General features: G+C 41.5%; 1 protein-coding gene across 1 annotated transcript in view; it reads left to right on the top strand.

The window, feature by feature from the left end:
- Positions 1–16747, top strand: part of Eif5b (eukaryotic translation initiation factor 5B) — a 57570-nt gene that overhangs the window by 35869 nt on the left and 4954 nt on the right. Inside the window, exons 9-22 of the mRNA NM_198303.2 lie at positions 151–225; positions 2115–2395; positions 3325–3432; positions 3669–3779; positions 6795–6862; positions 7819–7960; positions 10826–10957; positions 11446–11628; positions 11770–11931; positions 12734–12865; positions 14915–15046; positions 15139–15215; positions 15298–15462; positions 16309–16447. Of these exons, the coding sequence (NP_938045.2) occupies positions 151–225; positions 2115–2395; positions 3325–3432; positions 3669–3779; positions 6795–6862; positions 7819–7960; positions 10826–10957; positions 11446–11628; positions 11770–11931; positions 12734–12865; positions 14915–15046; positions 15139–15215; positions 15298–15462; positions 16309–16447 (1907 nt within the window). The remainder of the gene's footprint in view (positions 1–150; positions 226–2114; positions 2396–3324; positions 3433–3668; positions 3780–6794; positions 6863–7818; positions 7961–10825; positions 10958–11445; positions 11629–11769; positions 11932–12733; positions 12866–14914; positions 15047–15138; positions 15216–15297; positions 15463–16308; positions 16448–16747) is intronic.

The following is a 16747-nucleotide window of genomic DNA, read 5'->3' on the forward strand; positions in this document are numbered from 1 at the left end:
GGTGCATGGAAAGACAGTCTCAAGGAAAACAGCCACACAGTTTTTCATACCCGGATCATGTCTTTTTGTATGTCCAAGCGTAATGTCACACTTCTGGAAGCAAGCGTGAGGTTACTCTTCAGAGCCTTACGTAGCACCTTGTACTTACAGAGGAAGAGGAAGACACCGAAGATGCTGGCTTAGATGACTGGGAGGCTATGGCCAGTGATGAGGAGAGAGAAAAAGGTAACTCTGAGTATTCTAGGGCACCTATTGCCCACATATGTGTGTTCCTGAATTACAGCCACACCCACTGACCATACACATGTGTGTTCCTGATTTCTGAATGTTGTTTTAGAAGGTCTCCTTCAAGGTGACAGCTACCCAGAATGCATTTATCCAGACAGTATGGCATGCCTAGCTTGTCTCTAAAACTTACCTACACAAAGCCTAGCACAAGGCAAACATTGGCGCACTCCCTGTTCATGGTGAATAAGATGTAAACTCTGGTCTTTTATGACTAAAACAACTTTCTTTGAGTGTAATTTCTTACTGTTTTCTCTCGTGTACTTTTTACTTTTTTGATTTTTGAGACTCTTCCTTTTCCCTTTTTTTATTTTTTAGTTAACCATGGGTTTCACTGAATTCTGTAAGTTTTAATGTTAATATGGTCTAGTTTCTTGTTTTATAGACTTTACCTAGTGGGTTTTACTCACTATTGTATGGTTTGCTTTTTTTTTTTCCTATATATTTTACCTAGTGAGTTTTTAACCTACCTGGGTTAAAAACTGATGACCAGGGAATGCCATGATTTATATAGTCCCTCTCTCCCTCTCTTCCACCCCACCTCCATTTGTGTTTATGAATATCTGTGGTGCTGGAGAGCGAACCCAGAGCTTTGCATTAACTAGGCAGGAGTTTTACTGGCACTGAGTCATTTCTTTCTCAGAGGCTCTCTGGTTCTCACCATAGAAATACAATGGCTCAGATATTTTGTTCTCAAATGTGATAGAAGCTGTTTAATCTGTAGCATTTTATTGTCTTGGATTTTGTATTGAGACCACTAATTGCTGATTATTTTGTTCAAGATTTTATTATTTTGAGAGTTTGTTCACATATGAGCACACCCATCCATACAAACTCGTTTTATTTTTAAAGACAGGACATCTGCCTAGCCATGTCCTCAACTGTGTGCTCCTGCCTCGGCCTCTGAACGCTGGGGTGCTAGGAGTATGTGCCTGACTGACCTGACTTTAAGATGCCAAGAGTCCAGTGCCGCCTTCTTTCCCAACAGCTTTACAGCTTACATACCACTCCTTTTTTTTCTTTTCATTCTGTTTTTTAACTTCCATTGTTTATCCTTCCTCTTTTTTATATAAATAGTAACGTATTCTCTGGATAGAAGAAATTTTTAACATTTTTTGCTTCATTTTTCTTACTATTTTTTCAAGCTTTATTTTTTATTTTTTTATTTTAGCAGAAGATCTTGAGTATCTTTGGTTTGTTTTGAATCAGAAAATTGAAGCCTTGTGTCAAAAGAGAAAAGTCAAGTAATATTGTTTTTGGAGAATTTCAGGTTCAGGGATTTTTAAATTAAGGCTATTCAGTCACTAGTACACTAGCATCTAAATAACAGATGCATGGGTTTGTTTCATTTTAGACGGTGAGCCAGTGGTCAGTGCATTCATTTGTTATTTCCTGTTTGATCTAGGGTATACCATTCTAGGATTTTATCCCCACTAACAGTGCTAGAGACTAGTGTCCACCCATTCATCTCTCCCTTTGTCTCCCTCCCTGACTCAGCCTTGGCAGGTCTGGACTCGGAATGTCTCCCTGTTTCCAGAACTCTCACAGCACTGTGAGGGACAGGAGCCTCCGTGTTGTGCTGAGCTGAGCTGTCCTGCTGTCAGCCTGCCCAGGGTCCTGGAATGTAGTGGCCTCAGTTCTCACTGCTGGGTGGTAGTCTTCACTGACTACAGATGAATACTTGGTATTTATCAGGAACAAAGTGTAGGGCGACTGCTGTAATTAGTGTAATTTCACTGTTATTTTTCCGTACTTTGTAGTCTCTGTTCTTTTGGTATAAATCTATGATGTTAACTTTTATTTTAAAATCAATTTGTTTTTCCTCAAAGAAGGAAATATGATTCACATAGAAGTAGAAGAAAACCCTGAGGAAGAAGAAGAGGAAGAAGAAGAGGAGGAGGAAGAAGAGAGTGAAGATGAAGAAGAGGAAGGGGACAGTGAAGGCAGCGATGGGGACGAGGAGGACTGCAAGCTGTCGGATGAGAAGGACTCAGGGAAGGCTGGAGACACGAAGCCCAGCAAAGACGCTAGCTCAGACTCCGAGTACGACTCCGACGACGATCGGACTAAAGAAGAGCGGGCGTACGACAAAGCGAAACGGAGGATTGAGGTATCTGTCCGCACTCTGTCTTTGCTTCCTTCCTCAGCCCTTTGTGCTCATTCGCTTGTATAGCTAAAGGCTTAGAGTCAGTGCTTTAACAAATATTAACATGACTAATATCTCTCCAGTTTTTGTAATGTTGGACCAAGCTGTGTTCTTGACACTGTTCTAAACCGGGAGCGTCCCTTTTCCTTTAGACAGGATGGGGCCTGCTTCATCAGAGTCTGATCATTTGTTCCAGATATCAATATCCTGTTGGGTGGTGGCTTAGAGATGTCTGGTGTGTTGAGCGTGGCTCTCAAGGGGCAGATGCTTGCCTTGTGTGTAGAGATGGCTGATGTAAGCACCTGTCTCAGTGTTTGAAATCTGAGTGCTGATGAAGCTTCTTGGCTTATTTTTTCTTTTTGTCTGGTTTTTATGTTTTCATTCCTTTGAAGACAGGGTCGGGTAGCCTAGACCGGCCTTGACTCTTCTGCATCTGTCCCTCAGTGCTAGGATTGTAGCAAGTGCCTGTGCCTGCTTCGCTGTTGCACTTCTCCTATTTAAATCAAGTTCTGTCAGTTAAGTGTAAGATAAAGCGTAGTTTAAGGACTGGAGGTATGACTATAGATACAGTGCTTGCTTCAAATGTAGGACTGAATTCATTCCCGTCCTTCGGGTAACATCTGGACACAGAGGCACGTACCTGTAGCTCAGTGCTCAAGTGATTGGTCAGGTAGCCAAGCACTAGTGAAGTGGAGGCAGGAGGATCAGAAATTCAAGGTTCCCATCACTACATGGTGAGTTTGTCTTCAGTCTGTGCTCAGTGAGATCCTGTGTCTCAAAAAAAGGCAGCTACAGTAAAAGCAGTTGTGTGTAGTCAGCTAACCAAGGTGTGGGGTGTAAGCTAAGAGAGTGGAAAGCACGCACAGTGTTTAATTTGTGATCCCTCCTTCTAGAAACGACGACTTGAACATGGTAAAAATGTAAATACAGAAAAGCTGAGAGCCCCTATCATCTGTGTGCTTGGACATGTAGACACAGGAAAGACAAAAATTCTAGATAAGGTAAGAGAACATGTGCATTAATAGCCTGTGAACAAAGAAGACGTTCCTCTGACAGCTGTGCAGTCGAGCAGCCTGTCAGGGCATCAGCAATACTGTAACTGAGTCAAGGGGACTGGGGGAGGGGGCCCAGGTATCTGTTCAGAGAGCTTTCGTCTGGGGTCACTAATACAGCCACTCTGTCTACAAAGGAGTTCTTCATGCCAAAATACCAATCTCATTTTGCTGTCTTTTCATAGCTCCGTCACACACATGTGCAAGATGGCGAAGCAGGTGGTATTACACAGCAGATTGGTGCCACAAATGTTCCTCTTGAAGCTATTAATGAACAAACTAAGATGATTAAAAATGTAAGTTACCTCATATGTTATTTGTTTTGTTGGCATAAGAAACACCTCTCACTTCAAAAGGCAATTATTAGTGAGCATGGCCCCGGAACACAGATCCAGGTTACCCTGAATTTCAGGTTCCATCATGATAGCAATTTTATGAAGTTTTTATAGTAGGAGAACAAAGTCATATGCTTTTCAAATATGTTGGTAGAAATACCAGGTATGAGAAACTCTTCCTATAAGCCCCAGGCTTTCTGAAGACTGTCATAGCTTTGGGTACATTCCCAAAGGATTTGCTTAATAGTCATAATGATGTTGGAGACCCTCTTTTTAGCACTCTGAAATAACTTGGTGCTGTTGGGCTCTAGACCGCTGGTTGCCCCGCTTTTCAAGGCCCCATTGTTCTGAAGTTGCATTGTTTTTTTCTGTGTTTTACTATCCTTACCCCTTCATGTTTAAAGGCTGATCTCTACACATATGTGCAAGGCCTCAGGGGCTTAAGGGGCTCCTGAGGCAGATCTTTTACGTAAGAGACTATTAGAAGAGCCATGGTTACATAAGGGACTCTGTCTGGGAAAGCAAGGTTGCTCAGTGGGCAGTGCTTTCCTGCCATGCACAAGGGTCTGGTTTTGATGCCTGAGGCAGGAAGATTACTGCATATTTAGGTCCAGTTTGAGGCTCCTAGTCCAGACCAGCATGAGCTGTATAGGAGTTTAAAAGTTGAACCAAATTATATAAATATACTAACTGAATATTTTCTCTATTTACTTGGATGTGCCCACGTTTTCAATGTTAACATAATGAAGGAAGTATAAAGCTTACTGGGACTCATAGTACAAACCCTGTGTGACCTTGTTAGGAAGTAGATAGAGCCTTGCTAGTCACCTAAGCCTTAAAGCCAGTTACCTAAGCCTTATTAGTTCACTGTTTTTTGATCATTTTTGTTTTTGTTTTTACTTGAGTATGACTTCGTTGCCTTTCTTCTTGCATAATTATAAGTTTGTTCATGAGACATCTGGCCATTTACTATCTTAGTGTTGGCTTCTTTGGCCAGTTTTCCAGTTACTTAATATTGTGTTGTTTTTGCAGTACATTGTTTTGAATCTCTGTTTTATGGATTTTATGGATTCTCCTATAGTCCAGGCAGCCCTGAGCCTGCCTTCCAACTGCTGCGCAGACACAAAGCAAGCCTCACTTACCCGTAATTGTGTGTGAGCTGCTTATTTACATCTCCCTGCCAGCACCCAGGCTTAGGACATTGGAATCATGTCCTCAGGCTCGCGAGTACTAGACAGCCCCAGTCCTGGCTCACTGCATTTTAAATTCATACTTCCTCTTAGAAGGTAAAGAAACATTTTTTTTTTTTTTTTTTAGTTTTATGTTTTTTAAGAAGTAGTTGAATCACTTGGAGTTACAGGTGGTCATGATGAGTCACCCAATTTGGGTGCTGGGGCCCAAACCTGGATGCTCTAGAAGGGCAGCCATTGTTCTTGACCATGAGTCATCTTTCCAGCAGCCTTAAGTAATACTTGTGTTGTTCCTCATTGGATGGCTCCTAACAGTGAACCCTTGTGGTTTTGGTACATAAAGACCAAACTTAAAATGAAGCCTACACTGTAGCTCTCTGTACAGCTAGTATGATATCTGTGATTTACTCTTCACAGTCAAGGCACTGAAGTGGAAACAATACAATTCCCAATACATGTTCATTTAAGACAAAAACAGATTTGAAGCCTCATGCATTTCCATCACTGTGACATAGATGAGAGCGGGAAAACGCAGATCATAGAAAAGGTTGTGATTCTGGATCATTGTATTAGGGTCAGAAGGCTTGTGATGTGTGCTGGGTGTACTGGTACATGCTTTTAATATAGCACTTGAGAGTTTGAGGCAAGGGGATTGCATGTTGGAGGCCAGCCTGAAATTTATATTAAGACTCAAACAAACTCCAAGGGCTGTGGGTGTACATCACTTCTAGAATGTTTCCTGTGGCTGTCCAGAGCCTAAATTCACCACCTACACTGTAGAATGAGTGACTGAGTGAATGAAGGAATTAGTAAACGATTGTACTCAATAACATTGTCCAGGTAATTAAATGCTTGTATTTAAAACAGGATGTGCATTTATTAACACTTTTGATCCATTTGGTCAGCATTATTAAACTATAATTTTGAGATAGTTTTGGTATTTTAGATTTATTTAAAATTGGGCCATGTTTTATTTATGGTGTATCTGTATGTAGGTGTGCACATGCCATGGCGGGGACAACTTTCAGGAGTCACTCTCCTTCCACCATGAGATCATAAGATCTGGTGACCAAATCAGTAGTTGACAGGCTTGTATTGGAAATGCCTCTAACCACTGAACCATCCAGTCCTCAGATAAATTCTATAGATATTGTCAAAATCTTTTTGTTATTTTTGTATTTTAAGACATGGTTAATCTGTGTAACCCTTGCTGTCCTGGAACTCACTCTGTAGATCTGCCTGCCTCTGCCCACTGAGTGCTGGGTTAAAGGCATGCGGACAGATACACACACACACACACACACACCAAGTCAGCTTTTGTAGATAATGCAGATAGATGACTGTTCTTCACTGCCATTTGAATCAGATTTATTTAAACTACTTTCAGACTTACATACAACTTCAACAAAAATTATTTCCTTTTTTTCCATAAAACTTATTTTTATGTGTGTGTATCTGCATGTGTGTGGCTGCCTGTGAGAGCCTAACAGTGGGTAGCTGGATCCGGAGCCACAGGTGGTTTTGAGTTGCTTGATGTGACTCCTGGAATCAAACTTGGATCCTCTGTAAGATCAGCGCATGCCCTTAAGTACTGAACCATCTTCAGTCTCTACAAAACTTTGATATTAAAGAGAATATTAAACATTGTGCTGTCTGACTCCATTTTAAGATTATTCTTTGGGAAAAGGAAGCAGTGGTGTGGTCAAGCTTTGGTAAATAGTTTTGTAAAGAAGCTTTCATTGTTTCGACTGCTCTTAGACTCTGCATCTTTCTCTTCCATTGCTAGTTTGACAGAGAGAATGTCCGAATCCCAGGGATGCTGATTATTGATACTCCTGGACACGAGTCTTTCAGGTAAGACAGCGTTTGCCATCAGACATGACTTAACTCAGTGAGCCAAAACACTGGGGGGTAGTCATTAACTCTGAATAGTTCCTTGGTATCTGCAGTATCATAATTAATCTTCTGATCATCATTGGTTTTATAATGTTTCCTGTGCTTTCTTGGTTTCTATAAGAAGACATGTTTTATAATTGGAAAGAGCATCACTTCTGTGTAAGAAAACTTCTTCATGAATTCCTGTTCTAATTTCTGCAGACTATTACAAAGGGAATGTTGTTTTCACTTCACTATATTCACACACACACACACACACACACACTCTTAGAGGAACTTGTGGCATTAGCTTATCCCAGCAGCCTCAATTTTCATGTCTGTTAGGTGAGTGTCCGGCCACTTAAGGGATAATGGGAGTCCTTAATACACAGCTGCATGCCCTGCACGTCCGGGGTATGGCCTGAGGTTCAGGGACAGCTGAGGAAGGTCACGTTCATGCCAGCTAAGCCAGACTCCCCTTGTTGTCACCCTCGACTGCATGTGTAACACCTATTCACCCAGCACTCACACTCACTGGGGTTCAGTTGAGCCCCCTTCCCTGCTGTGCCTGGCAGTGGACATGTTTTACATCTCCGTGCACTTTCCAGTCAGATATCCTAAAAGTCTGAAATTCAGTGTGTGTCTCAGAAGGGTTTGGAGTTTTGGGTCAGAGATGGCAGTTCTGCCTGTGTATCTATCCTAGAGGTGATGTTGTGCACATGTGAGAGGATTGTGTAGTCCGTATTGCAAACCATATTTATCACTGGGATTTGGCTATCTGTGTGTTGCTCATGACCAGTCAATCCCTGAAGAACCAGAGAGACTGTACGTGTTTTCTTCTGTCTCTTTAGGCTTTACAAAGAAATTATACATTTAAGCTTAGGGAAAATACTGAAAAGACCTCCACTTACACAGTTTTTTTTTCCCTTTGACAGTAACCTGAGAAACAGAGGAAGCTCTCTTTGTGACATTGCCATTTTAGTTGTTGACATTATGCATGGTTTAGAGCCCCAGACAATTGAATCAATCAACATTCTCAAATCTAAAAAGTGCCCCTTCATTGTTGCACTTAATAAGGTAAGCACTCATCTGAAAATACTTTTCTTTCTAAGATTTGTTTCATTTTTTATTAAAGCGTGTGTCCTTGTGTGGATTTGTACACATGGGAATCCTGGTCTCCAAGGAGTCCTGAAGACTCACAGTGCTTGTGAGCTGCCACCTGGCTGCTGGGGACAGAACTTGGCTCCTCTTGCCAGGCAGTATGAGCTTTTGAGCACCATCTCTTTACCCTGTGTTAGACTAGGAAGACTTAAAAGAACAGTTCGTTATATACATGTGTGCGTGTGTGTGTGTGTGTGTGTGTGTGTGTGTGCGCGTGTGTGTGTGTGTGTGTGTGTGTGCGTGTGCGTGTGTGTATTAAGCCTAGAAGCCCATTAGATGAGTGAATTAAAAAATATGCCTTATGTGCAAAATGGAGCATTCATTCGTAAGGAAGAGTGGACTAGAGATGTGACTTGGTAGAATGCTTGTGTGACATACACGAGGCTCAGTTTAGTCAGTGTGGAGGACAACCGGTCACCAGTCATCTGAAGAGTGAAAAGATGCCACTTTCAAGAAATGGATAGGGCTGAGCACCATGTAGGAAGTCACATTCATAGAAATGCTACTTGTCCTCTCATATATTGATTCTTGATTTAACTTCTAAAAAGCAAAAATAGAAGGAGGAACTATTTAGGAAGAAGAGAATCAAGAGAGAGGAGAGACAAGAAGAAAATAGGAATGGTGAATTTGTTTAATTATATATGTGTATGAAAATAAGGTGCTCATTATTATATAATTAATATATGCTAAGTTTAAAAACAAGATAGAAATCTAGTGTAACATGAAAGCTGTGTAAACAATTCTGAATTGTCACTCTCCAGAATGCAGTCCCTCTAACCCAGGCACATGCTGACTTTACAATATTGTCCCTTTGTCTCTGTACTCATTCTGGTAGGGACTGTGGTGTGTGCTCTTTCTAGTGTCAGTGTGTCCTGTTGTCACAGCCATCTCCCTTCTTTGCGTATTGTTAGATAAGCTGTAACACTTTTAACTTAGGGTAACAGGATAATGTTCCATTCTCTAGTAACACCAGTCTTGGGTGAGTCCCTACTGTAGCATAGATGGATTGTAGTTCCCAGTTGCTTATTAGTAGTGTAGCTATGGATATTTGTGTATAGTCATTTATTTTTGTTTGCTTTAAGTGAATAGTTAATAGAAGAATTGTTGCATCATATGTATGTATAGATGTTCAGTTCTGTGAGAATTTTTTTCTTTTCTTTTGGTTTTCTTGGTTTTTCGAGACAGGGTTTCTCTGTGTAGCCCTGGCTGTCCTGGAACTCACTTTGTAGACCAGTCTGGCCTCGAACTCAGAAATCCCCCTGCCTCTGCCTCCCAAGTGCTGGGACTAAAGGCGTGCGCCTCCACGCCCAGCATAAGAATAAATATTAAGACTGTACAACAGCAGAACCCATCTTGGACTGTCATACCCCATTTACCACTGGATCATTCTCGTGTCTTCTCCAGAACTCAGTTTCCTGCCAGTATCATTTTGGTTCAGGTCATCCTTAAAACTGTCTTTTAAAAAAGTATAACTAATGGTAACAAAGCTCTGTTACCTTTCTTTTTAATGACAAAAATGTGTTTCTTCAAAAGCATCATTCTTGAAGATATTTTCACTTGTTATGGAATTCTACTTTTTTCCCTTAAATGTTTTCCTGCTTTTGCTGCTTCCATCTTTTCCTGTTACTCTGCGTGTTTTTTATATTGCTTACTTTTAAGACTTTCTCCTTTTTAGAATTTTATCTGTGTGATTGTGTAATAGGTCAATCATATTTGAGTTGTATTGAATTATATTAGTGTTCATCTAGTCTTTATCTTTATTGGTGATTGTTCAGATATTCTCTACTAAATTTATTACTTAATGTCACATGATAAACAAGCTAGGGCGGAGTATTTTTCCCCCAATCAGATTCTCTCTGTGCGGTGTTGCTGCTTCTCAGTGCTCTGTCTTCAAGATCACTTATCTTTTCTTTTTCCAGTAAAACTGGGTTTTTAGATCATCTCAGGTTTTCCTTCAGCTCTACAAACATTAGCCCTTTTTCTTTTTGCCTTTTTGTCAAGGTTAGAACAAATGTTAAGTATATTTTCAGAAATTATTTTAAAGACCTCAAGCAGTAATTTGATCCTGACAGTCATCTTAGGTCTGTCCCTCCTTAACTGGGTTTTCTCTTAGTGACAGACAAAGCTGCTTCCTTACCTTGTCAGTGTGGGCTCGCTGTCAGGTGACACAGTCTCTGTCATTATTTAGTGATTAATTCCTTCTCTTATTCTCATACTCACAGGGGAGATATGGATAAACAAAATTAGTATCTTTTAGATTGATGCATAATTGGATAGATTTACAGGTTCAGTATATTGATTTCTGTTTGCAGATAGCATTTCCTTCACCTGAAATATCTCACAGATTGACAAGTGAGGAAATAGTCTCTTGTTATTAACTAGTCAGACTGATTATTTCTAGATTGAGCAAGGAAGCAGTTACTACGTCATCCTGACTGGCACTTGCTGTCATCAGTCCTTGCCTATCTGCTGATTTAATAACTCACATGTTAGTGTTCATAGGATCATTCTAGGACCTTCTGTTCTGCAGAGAGCAGGTTTACACCAACTCACTGGAGGCTAAAATGGACAGCATGCCACCTCAGCAGTTTCTCATCTGAGAGCTTCATTTGCACAGTCTCTAACGGGGGCCTTTTGTACAAGAAAATGCCTGAATTCTTTATACTGTGTGTGTGTGTGTGTGTGTGTGTGTGTGTGAATGCGTGCGCAGAGAGACACAAATTAGGAGCTTATAACCTTTAATGTTGGATTTTTGAAATGTTTCTGATAAATGTTTTCCAGATTGACAGGTTATATGATTGGAAGAAGAGTCCTGATTCTGATGTGGCTGTTACTTTAAAAAAGCAGAAGAAGAATACAAAGGATGAATTTGAGGAGCGTGCAAAGGCCATTATTGTAGAATTTGCACAGCAGGTAAGGAGAATTTCTTTCTGAAGGACCTAGCAGAATGTCCCCTCTCAGCTGGGTACTTTTTTTTTTTACTCTCCTGGCTTTTGCTGTTTTATTGTTAGTTTTTCTGAGATGGGGTTTTACTGTTTCCAGGCTGGTGTTAAACTCCAGGGCTCCTGATCTTCCTTCCTCAGCCTCTGTCTGACTGGGTACTGGGTGCACAGTTCTTTGCTCGATCCATTTTTAACACCAGACAGCTTTCTCTCTGCAGCCCGAGCATTCTCATAAACTACATTGATTTAGAAATTGTGTTTTCCTTTTTCTCTAAATGTCTATACAATTATTTCTGGATTGTGTTCATTTCGGGGTTTTTGTTTGTTTAATGCGGGGCTTGAGTGTTTAGATAAGCACTTACCTACTGACCAGCAGTACTCTGGGTGTATTTGTGGAATTTAAAAATAGCTAGACCTGGGCCTTCTGTTAATGGTGCTCTGTGCTGCTCTTGCTTCTAGGGTTTGAATGCTGCTTTGTTTTATGAGAATAAAGATCCCCGCACTTTCGTGTCCTTGGTACCTACCTCTGCACATACTGGTGATGGCATGGGAAGTCTCATCTACCTTCTTGTGGAGTTAACTCAAACCATGTTGAGCAAGAGGCTTGCACACTGTGAAGAGCTGAGAGCACAAGTCATGGAGGTAATCATCAGGCTTCCTTGCCACGCTACAGCCCTTCAGTAATGGACATGCACTGCTTTTAGAGTTGGTGACATGCCTTCAGAGAGAGAGATATCTATATATCTATATCTATATATGTGTGTCTTGTTTGTTTGAGAACAGGTTAAAGCTCTCCCAGGAATGGGCACCACAATAGATGTCATATTGATCAATGGACGTTTGAAGGAAGGGGATACAATCATTGTCCCTGGAGTAGAAGGGCCCATTGTCACTCAGATTCGAGGCCTCCTTTTACCTCCTCCTATGAAGGAATTACGTGTGAAGGTAAGCAAAGGTGGCGGGTGTGGACATGAGGACGACACAATGCTTATATCTACAGATGCCATTCTGTCTTTCTGAGGGCTGCTTGGCATAACACACAGCACACATTTGTCCCTGTCCTTGTGTTACTGCAGAAGTGGACATGGGTAGTCAAGTTACTAGGACTGCCTAAGGATCGACAGCCTTGGGTGCTGCATGGAGAGTCGTGACTGACAGTCTTCCTGTGGAAGTGGAGCCATTCTTAGTGCTGCCCCTTCTCAACTAAAAAGCACTTCATATTTATAATCCACTCTATGGCTTTGTTGTGCTGTCATTCTACGGGCATGGAAAGTGCACTTCTTTGTGCACCTTCTGCTAACTTGGGCCTGTTTTCCCAGTGTGTGCAGGACACATCTCAGTGTTACCCCAACAGGAGTTAGAATCCTCCATCTGTACTGTGGCTTTCAGTCTGACATCTGTGCCTGCTCTGAGCCACCATCCCTTTCTCCTTCCTTCTGTCCTGGTAGGCATAGCTGGCTACAGTTGGCTCACTCCCCTCTGCCAGCAGAGCTTTGTGTTTATTCCCTGTTTCTCCCCTCCCTTTCACTCTCCCATTTTTTCCATAGATTCTGTAGTTCTGAATAGTTGTCTGTCTTTACTTTTTATGTGTTGCAGTATCTTCTAACCTTTCCTGCGTTATTTTGAGAAACAGACTATGCTGTAGGTATTGTTTCTTGTGCAGAGTTTAAGAACTCTTTCTCCATATGGTCACAAAATACATCAGTGCTGTTGAGAGAAATTCAATGGAAAATATTTTTTTCTCTAGAACCAATATGAAAAGCATAAAGAAGTGGAAGCGGCCCAGGGAGTAAAGATTCTTGGGAAAGACCTTGAAAAAACCCTGGCTGGCTTACCTCTCCTAGTGGCCTACAAGGATGATGAAATCCCAGTTCTCAAAGTAAGTTCATTAGCTTTTTTTCCAGTGCTGTTTAGATGAACCAGTTTCCCTCCCAGGGGCCCAGACTAACCTTCAATTCATCATCTTTGTGCATTAGCCATACATACATCTTTTTTTACCTAGAGATGCCTCTTCCTCATAAATCAAGTCTATTGTATTGGGATTGTTCAGGTCCTGTTTAGCCATACTGTTGAGGTATCGTGGGTGTAACTTTCTGTCATTTATAGGAGGTACAGTCTTAGAGCAGACTTCCTTATCCTGCCTCTTAAAATCTTTACACCCTGTTCCGTGATGTTCCCAGAGCTTGGGTGCAGGCAGTGGTTACACTGTACATGTATCCTTTTGAGGCTAAGATCCCATGATCCATTGATCTGTGAATTAAGACGTGCCATGATTTCTCTACGGGCCCGAAACTTGTTTGATGTGAGGTGAGAGTCCACTTACTGTGAACATCAGATGTGCTTTAGAATGCAGTAAGGAATGACGCTGCTCTGCTATGGTCCTGATCCTCTCGGTAGGTGGCTAGGGTTCTAGTACCAGGCAAGAGCTCCCTACTGTTGAGTGGGCCTAGTCCACCTAGACAGCTCTTGTTTACCACCACTATATGGATGTCAGTCACTACTATAAACTTTTAGGGACATCTTATCATTGTAGTTCATAGACATCTCTGCTGGATGGGACTTTTGTGTGCACTCATATGTAAGTAATGTTATTGTTTGGGTCCTGTTTAGTCATACTGTTGAGGTATCATGGACATGGCCTGATTGTGCCACTAAAAATGGCCTGCAGGCCTGTAGAAGGGATGCTCTTATAGAGGATCCATCGCCCATGTGGTGACGCCCAGCTATCTCCAACTCTAGTTCCAGGGAGCTCACCCTCGTTTCTTACCTCCATGGGCACCAGGCATACATATGATGCATATAAATACATGCAGGCCAGGCTTTCATACTCATAAATCTAAGTTTGTGTATATAGACTAAGTACATAATTTTATGTCAGTATAACCTATTCCTTGAGGCTTTATCAAACATCCTCTTGCCCTCCTATCCTTCTGCTTTGACTTCCCTCCCCATCCCTAATTCAAGTCTACTCCCATATCTTATCACCTGTATCCTGCTGTTCTCCTTACCAGTGTTTTGTTGAGTGGTAGGGATGCTCGCTGAAATGGACATCTTGTAAAGGTCATTTACTGTCCTTTTTCAGAAAAGTGGGTTCTTTCAAGTTATTTGTACTATCATGAAGTTGTATAAGTTTATGTGCATGATTTTAAATGTTCATTTTCCTAATTTAAAAAACCCAGGCTTCATAAAACCACATTTCAAACGTGGAGAGAAAAGGCCAAAAGCCCTTTAAAAGTAAATGGTCTGGAGAGATGGCTTAGCATTTAAGAGCACATTGGATCGAGTAGTCACATCTGGTAGCTCTAGGGGGATCCAGTGCCTCTGGCCTCTACCTGCATGCACCCACAGACAGAAACACTGTTTTTGCTATGTTTCAGTTTTGCATTGTAAGTCTTCTGTGTAACTCAGCCTGGCCTGCATGTATTTGTCTGATGGGAAGATCAGTTGGCCCATATCCAATGAAAAGCAGGCTCTAGTCATAGCTTATTTGCTTGCCAAAGAGAAAATAGAACTGTTGCTTGCTGTCAGGCATACAGGCCTGTAAGCCACCTTCAGTATTTAGGCAAAATCGGGTCATGTCATTAGAGAATATATTACCTCAGGCCGGAGAGTGGAGTGTATTTGTCTGCAGTTAGGTGAAGAGTTAGGTAATTCCACATTTGAGGCTTGGGGTTGCCACATATTTGTGTGGTCCTCATGAAGGATGACATTCTTCCCAGTCATACTCTCTTTACTAAGTGCTGCAGAGATTTAGTCTATTTTCTATTAGCGTAAGGCAGAGATGAAATGGGTTAGAATAGGGTAGGGTGGCTTATGCCAGTCTCTTTTCTACAACAGACTATGTCCTAATCTATGCTTTCAGGTGGGTGAAAGTTAACATAAGGGTGGAGATAAAGGTGCACTTTGTCATGTTTGATGTCTTTTCAAGGATGAATTGATCCATGAGTTAAAGCAGACACTAAATGCTATCAAACTAGAAGAAAAAGGAGTTTATGTCCAGGCATCTACACTGGGCTCTTTGGAAGCTCTTCTTGAATTTCTGAAAACATCAGAGGTGCCAGTAAGTAGCTACCCAGCTTTGTAAGCATATGGTGGTCATGATGGGTTGTTACAATTACCTGATGCATGCTAAACCTGGAAACTCTTTTACAGTATGCAGGAATTAACATTGGCCCAGTCCATAAAAAGGACGTTATGAAGGCTTCAGTGATGTTGGAACATGATCCCCAGTAAGTACTCTCTGCTTGTGTTTGTCTTCAGGCTCTTTAGTGTGACTCACTCCTTCTCACTGAATGATCTTTGATGTTCCAGGTATGCAGTAATTTTGGCCTTTGATGTAAGAATTGAACGGGACGCACAAGAGATGGCTGATAGTTTGGGAGTTAGAATCTTTAGTGCAGAAATTATTTATCACTTATTTGATGCCTTTACAAAATACAGACAGGACTACAAAAAACAAAAACAAGAAGAATTTAAGTAAGTTGTTTTTATTTACTTTGATAAGAATGCAGACAATAGTATTAGCTGTGTTCTGAAGTGGTATTAATGACCCAGGAGCTGCTTTCTGGGACAAACATTCCTGTGTGTGTTTATGTATGTGTATGCATGTGGTAAGAGGGAGAGGGGGGGGGGGAGAGGTGGAGAAGGAGGGAGGGAGGGAGGGAGAGAGCGAGAGAGAGAGAGATCAGAAGCAGACCAAGTAGTCAGTATGTGGTGTGCACACACAGAACAGTACTTATGGCAGCCACACTGGCAGAGTGTACTTCAGAAAACATGGCCATTATAAAGTTGAGTACAGGAGTAACATCCTAGGCTGCAGGAAAAGTTGAGCTATGTGTTTACTTCCCCCGTCCCTGCCAAATCACGTCATGATTACATTGGTGGTTACTACATGGACGGCTGTGTGGTTAGGAAGTCTTGAGGTTACCAGAGTTGCCTAGGAAACAGAAGCTCAGGACTTAAATTGTCCTAATGTGCTTCCAGCACGTGAATGACAAAGGACAGGAACTTTGTGGTAGCTTTTTTTTGAAAAGACTAGGAATATGAAGAAGAGGAATATATAGATGGATGACTGCATGCATGACAGACATGTCAGCAAGTTCTACCCATGTTCTAAACTCCAGGACATGGTTAGCAAAATATGTTACCTTTGGGGGCAAGGCATCGCCATCTGGCTGGGGCATGAACATGTTCCCTGATGTAGCTTTGAATTGGGTTAGAACTTTGTGGCATTCATCCAATAAACTTGCCACCCATCTACACTTGCTTTCTGTTCATTGAATTGGTGAGCTTGAGGGCTTTTTGCTTTCTTTTTACTTTCAGGCACATAGCAGTATTTCCCTGCAAGATGAAAATCCTCCCTCAATACATTTTCAATTCTCGAGATCCAATAGTAATAGGGGTCACTGTGGAGGCTGGTCAAGTGAAACAAGGAACACCTATGTGCGTTCCAAGCAAAAATGTAAGTTCCAGGCCAACATCAGTGTTCTTATCTCAAGCAAGTGGTGTTGTTCAACCTTGATGCTCCGTCTTCCCCTAGGTGGTATCACTTCAGTAATGTCCGTCTGCATTCCTAAGTCACATGTTTGCTTACTCCTGGACAGATTTATGTTGTAATCTCAGTGGAGATGTGAAGAGTCCAGCTCAAATATGTTAGGGACATTATTCATTTGTATTTGTCCATTCTCTCCTTTATAGACAGACTTACTGAAAGGGAACCTTCAAGGGGGTTCCAACACTATGCAGGTCACCAAAACATTAT

The sequence above is a fragment of the Mus musculus genome, chromosome 1 (assembly GCF_000001635.26).
Source record: "Mus musculus strain C57BL/6J chromosome 1, GRCm38.p6 C57BL/6J".
In the NCBI taxonomy this organism is placed as follows: domain Eukaryota; kingdom Metazoa; phylum Chordata; class Mammalia; order Rodentia; family Muridae; genus Mus; species Mus musculus.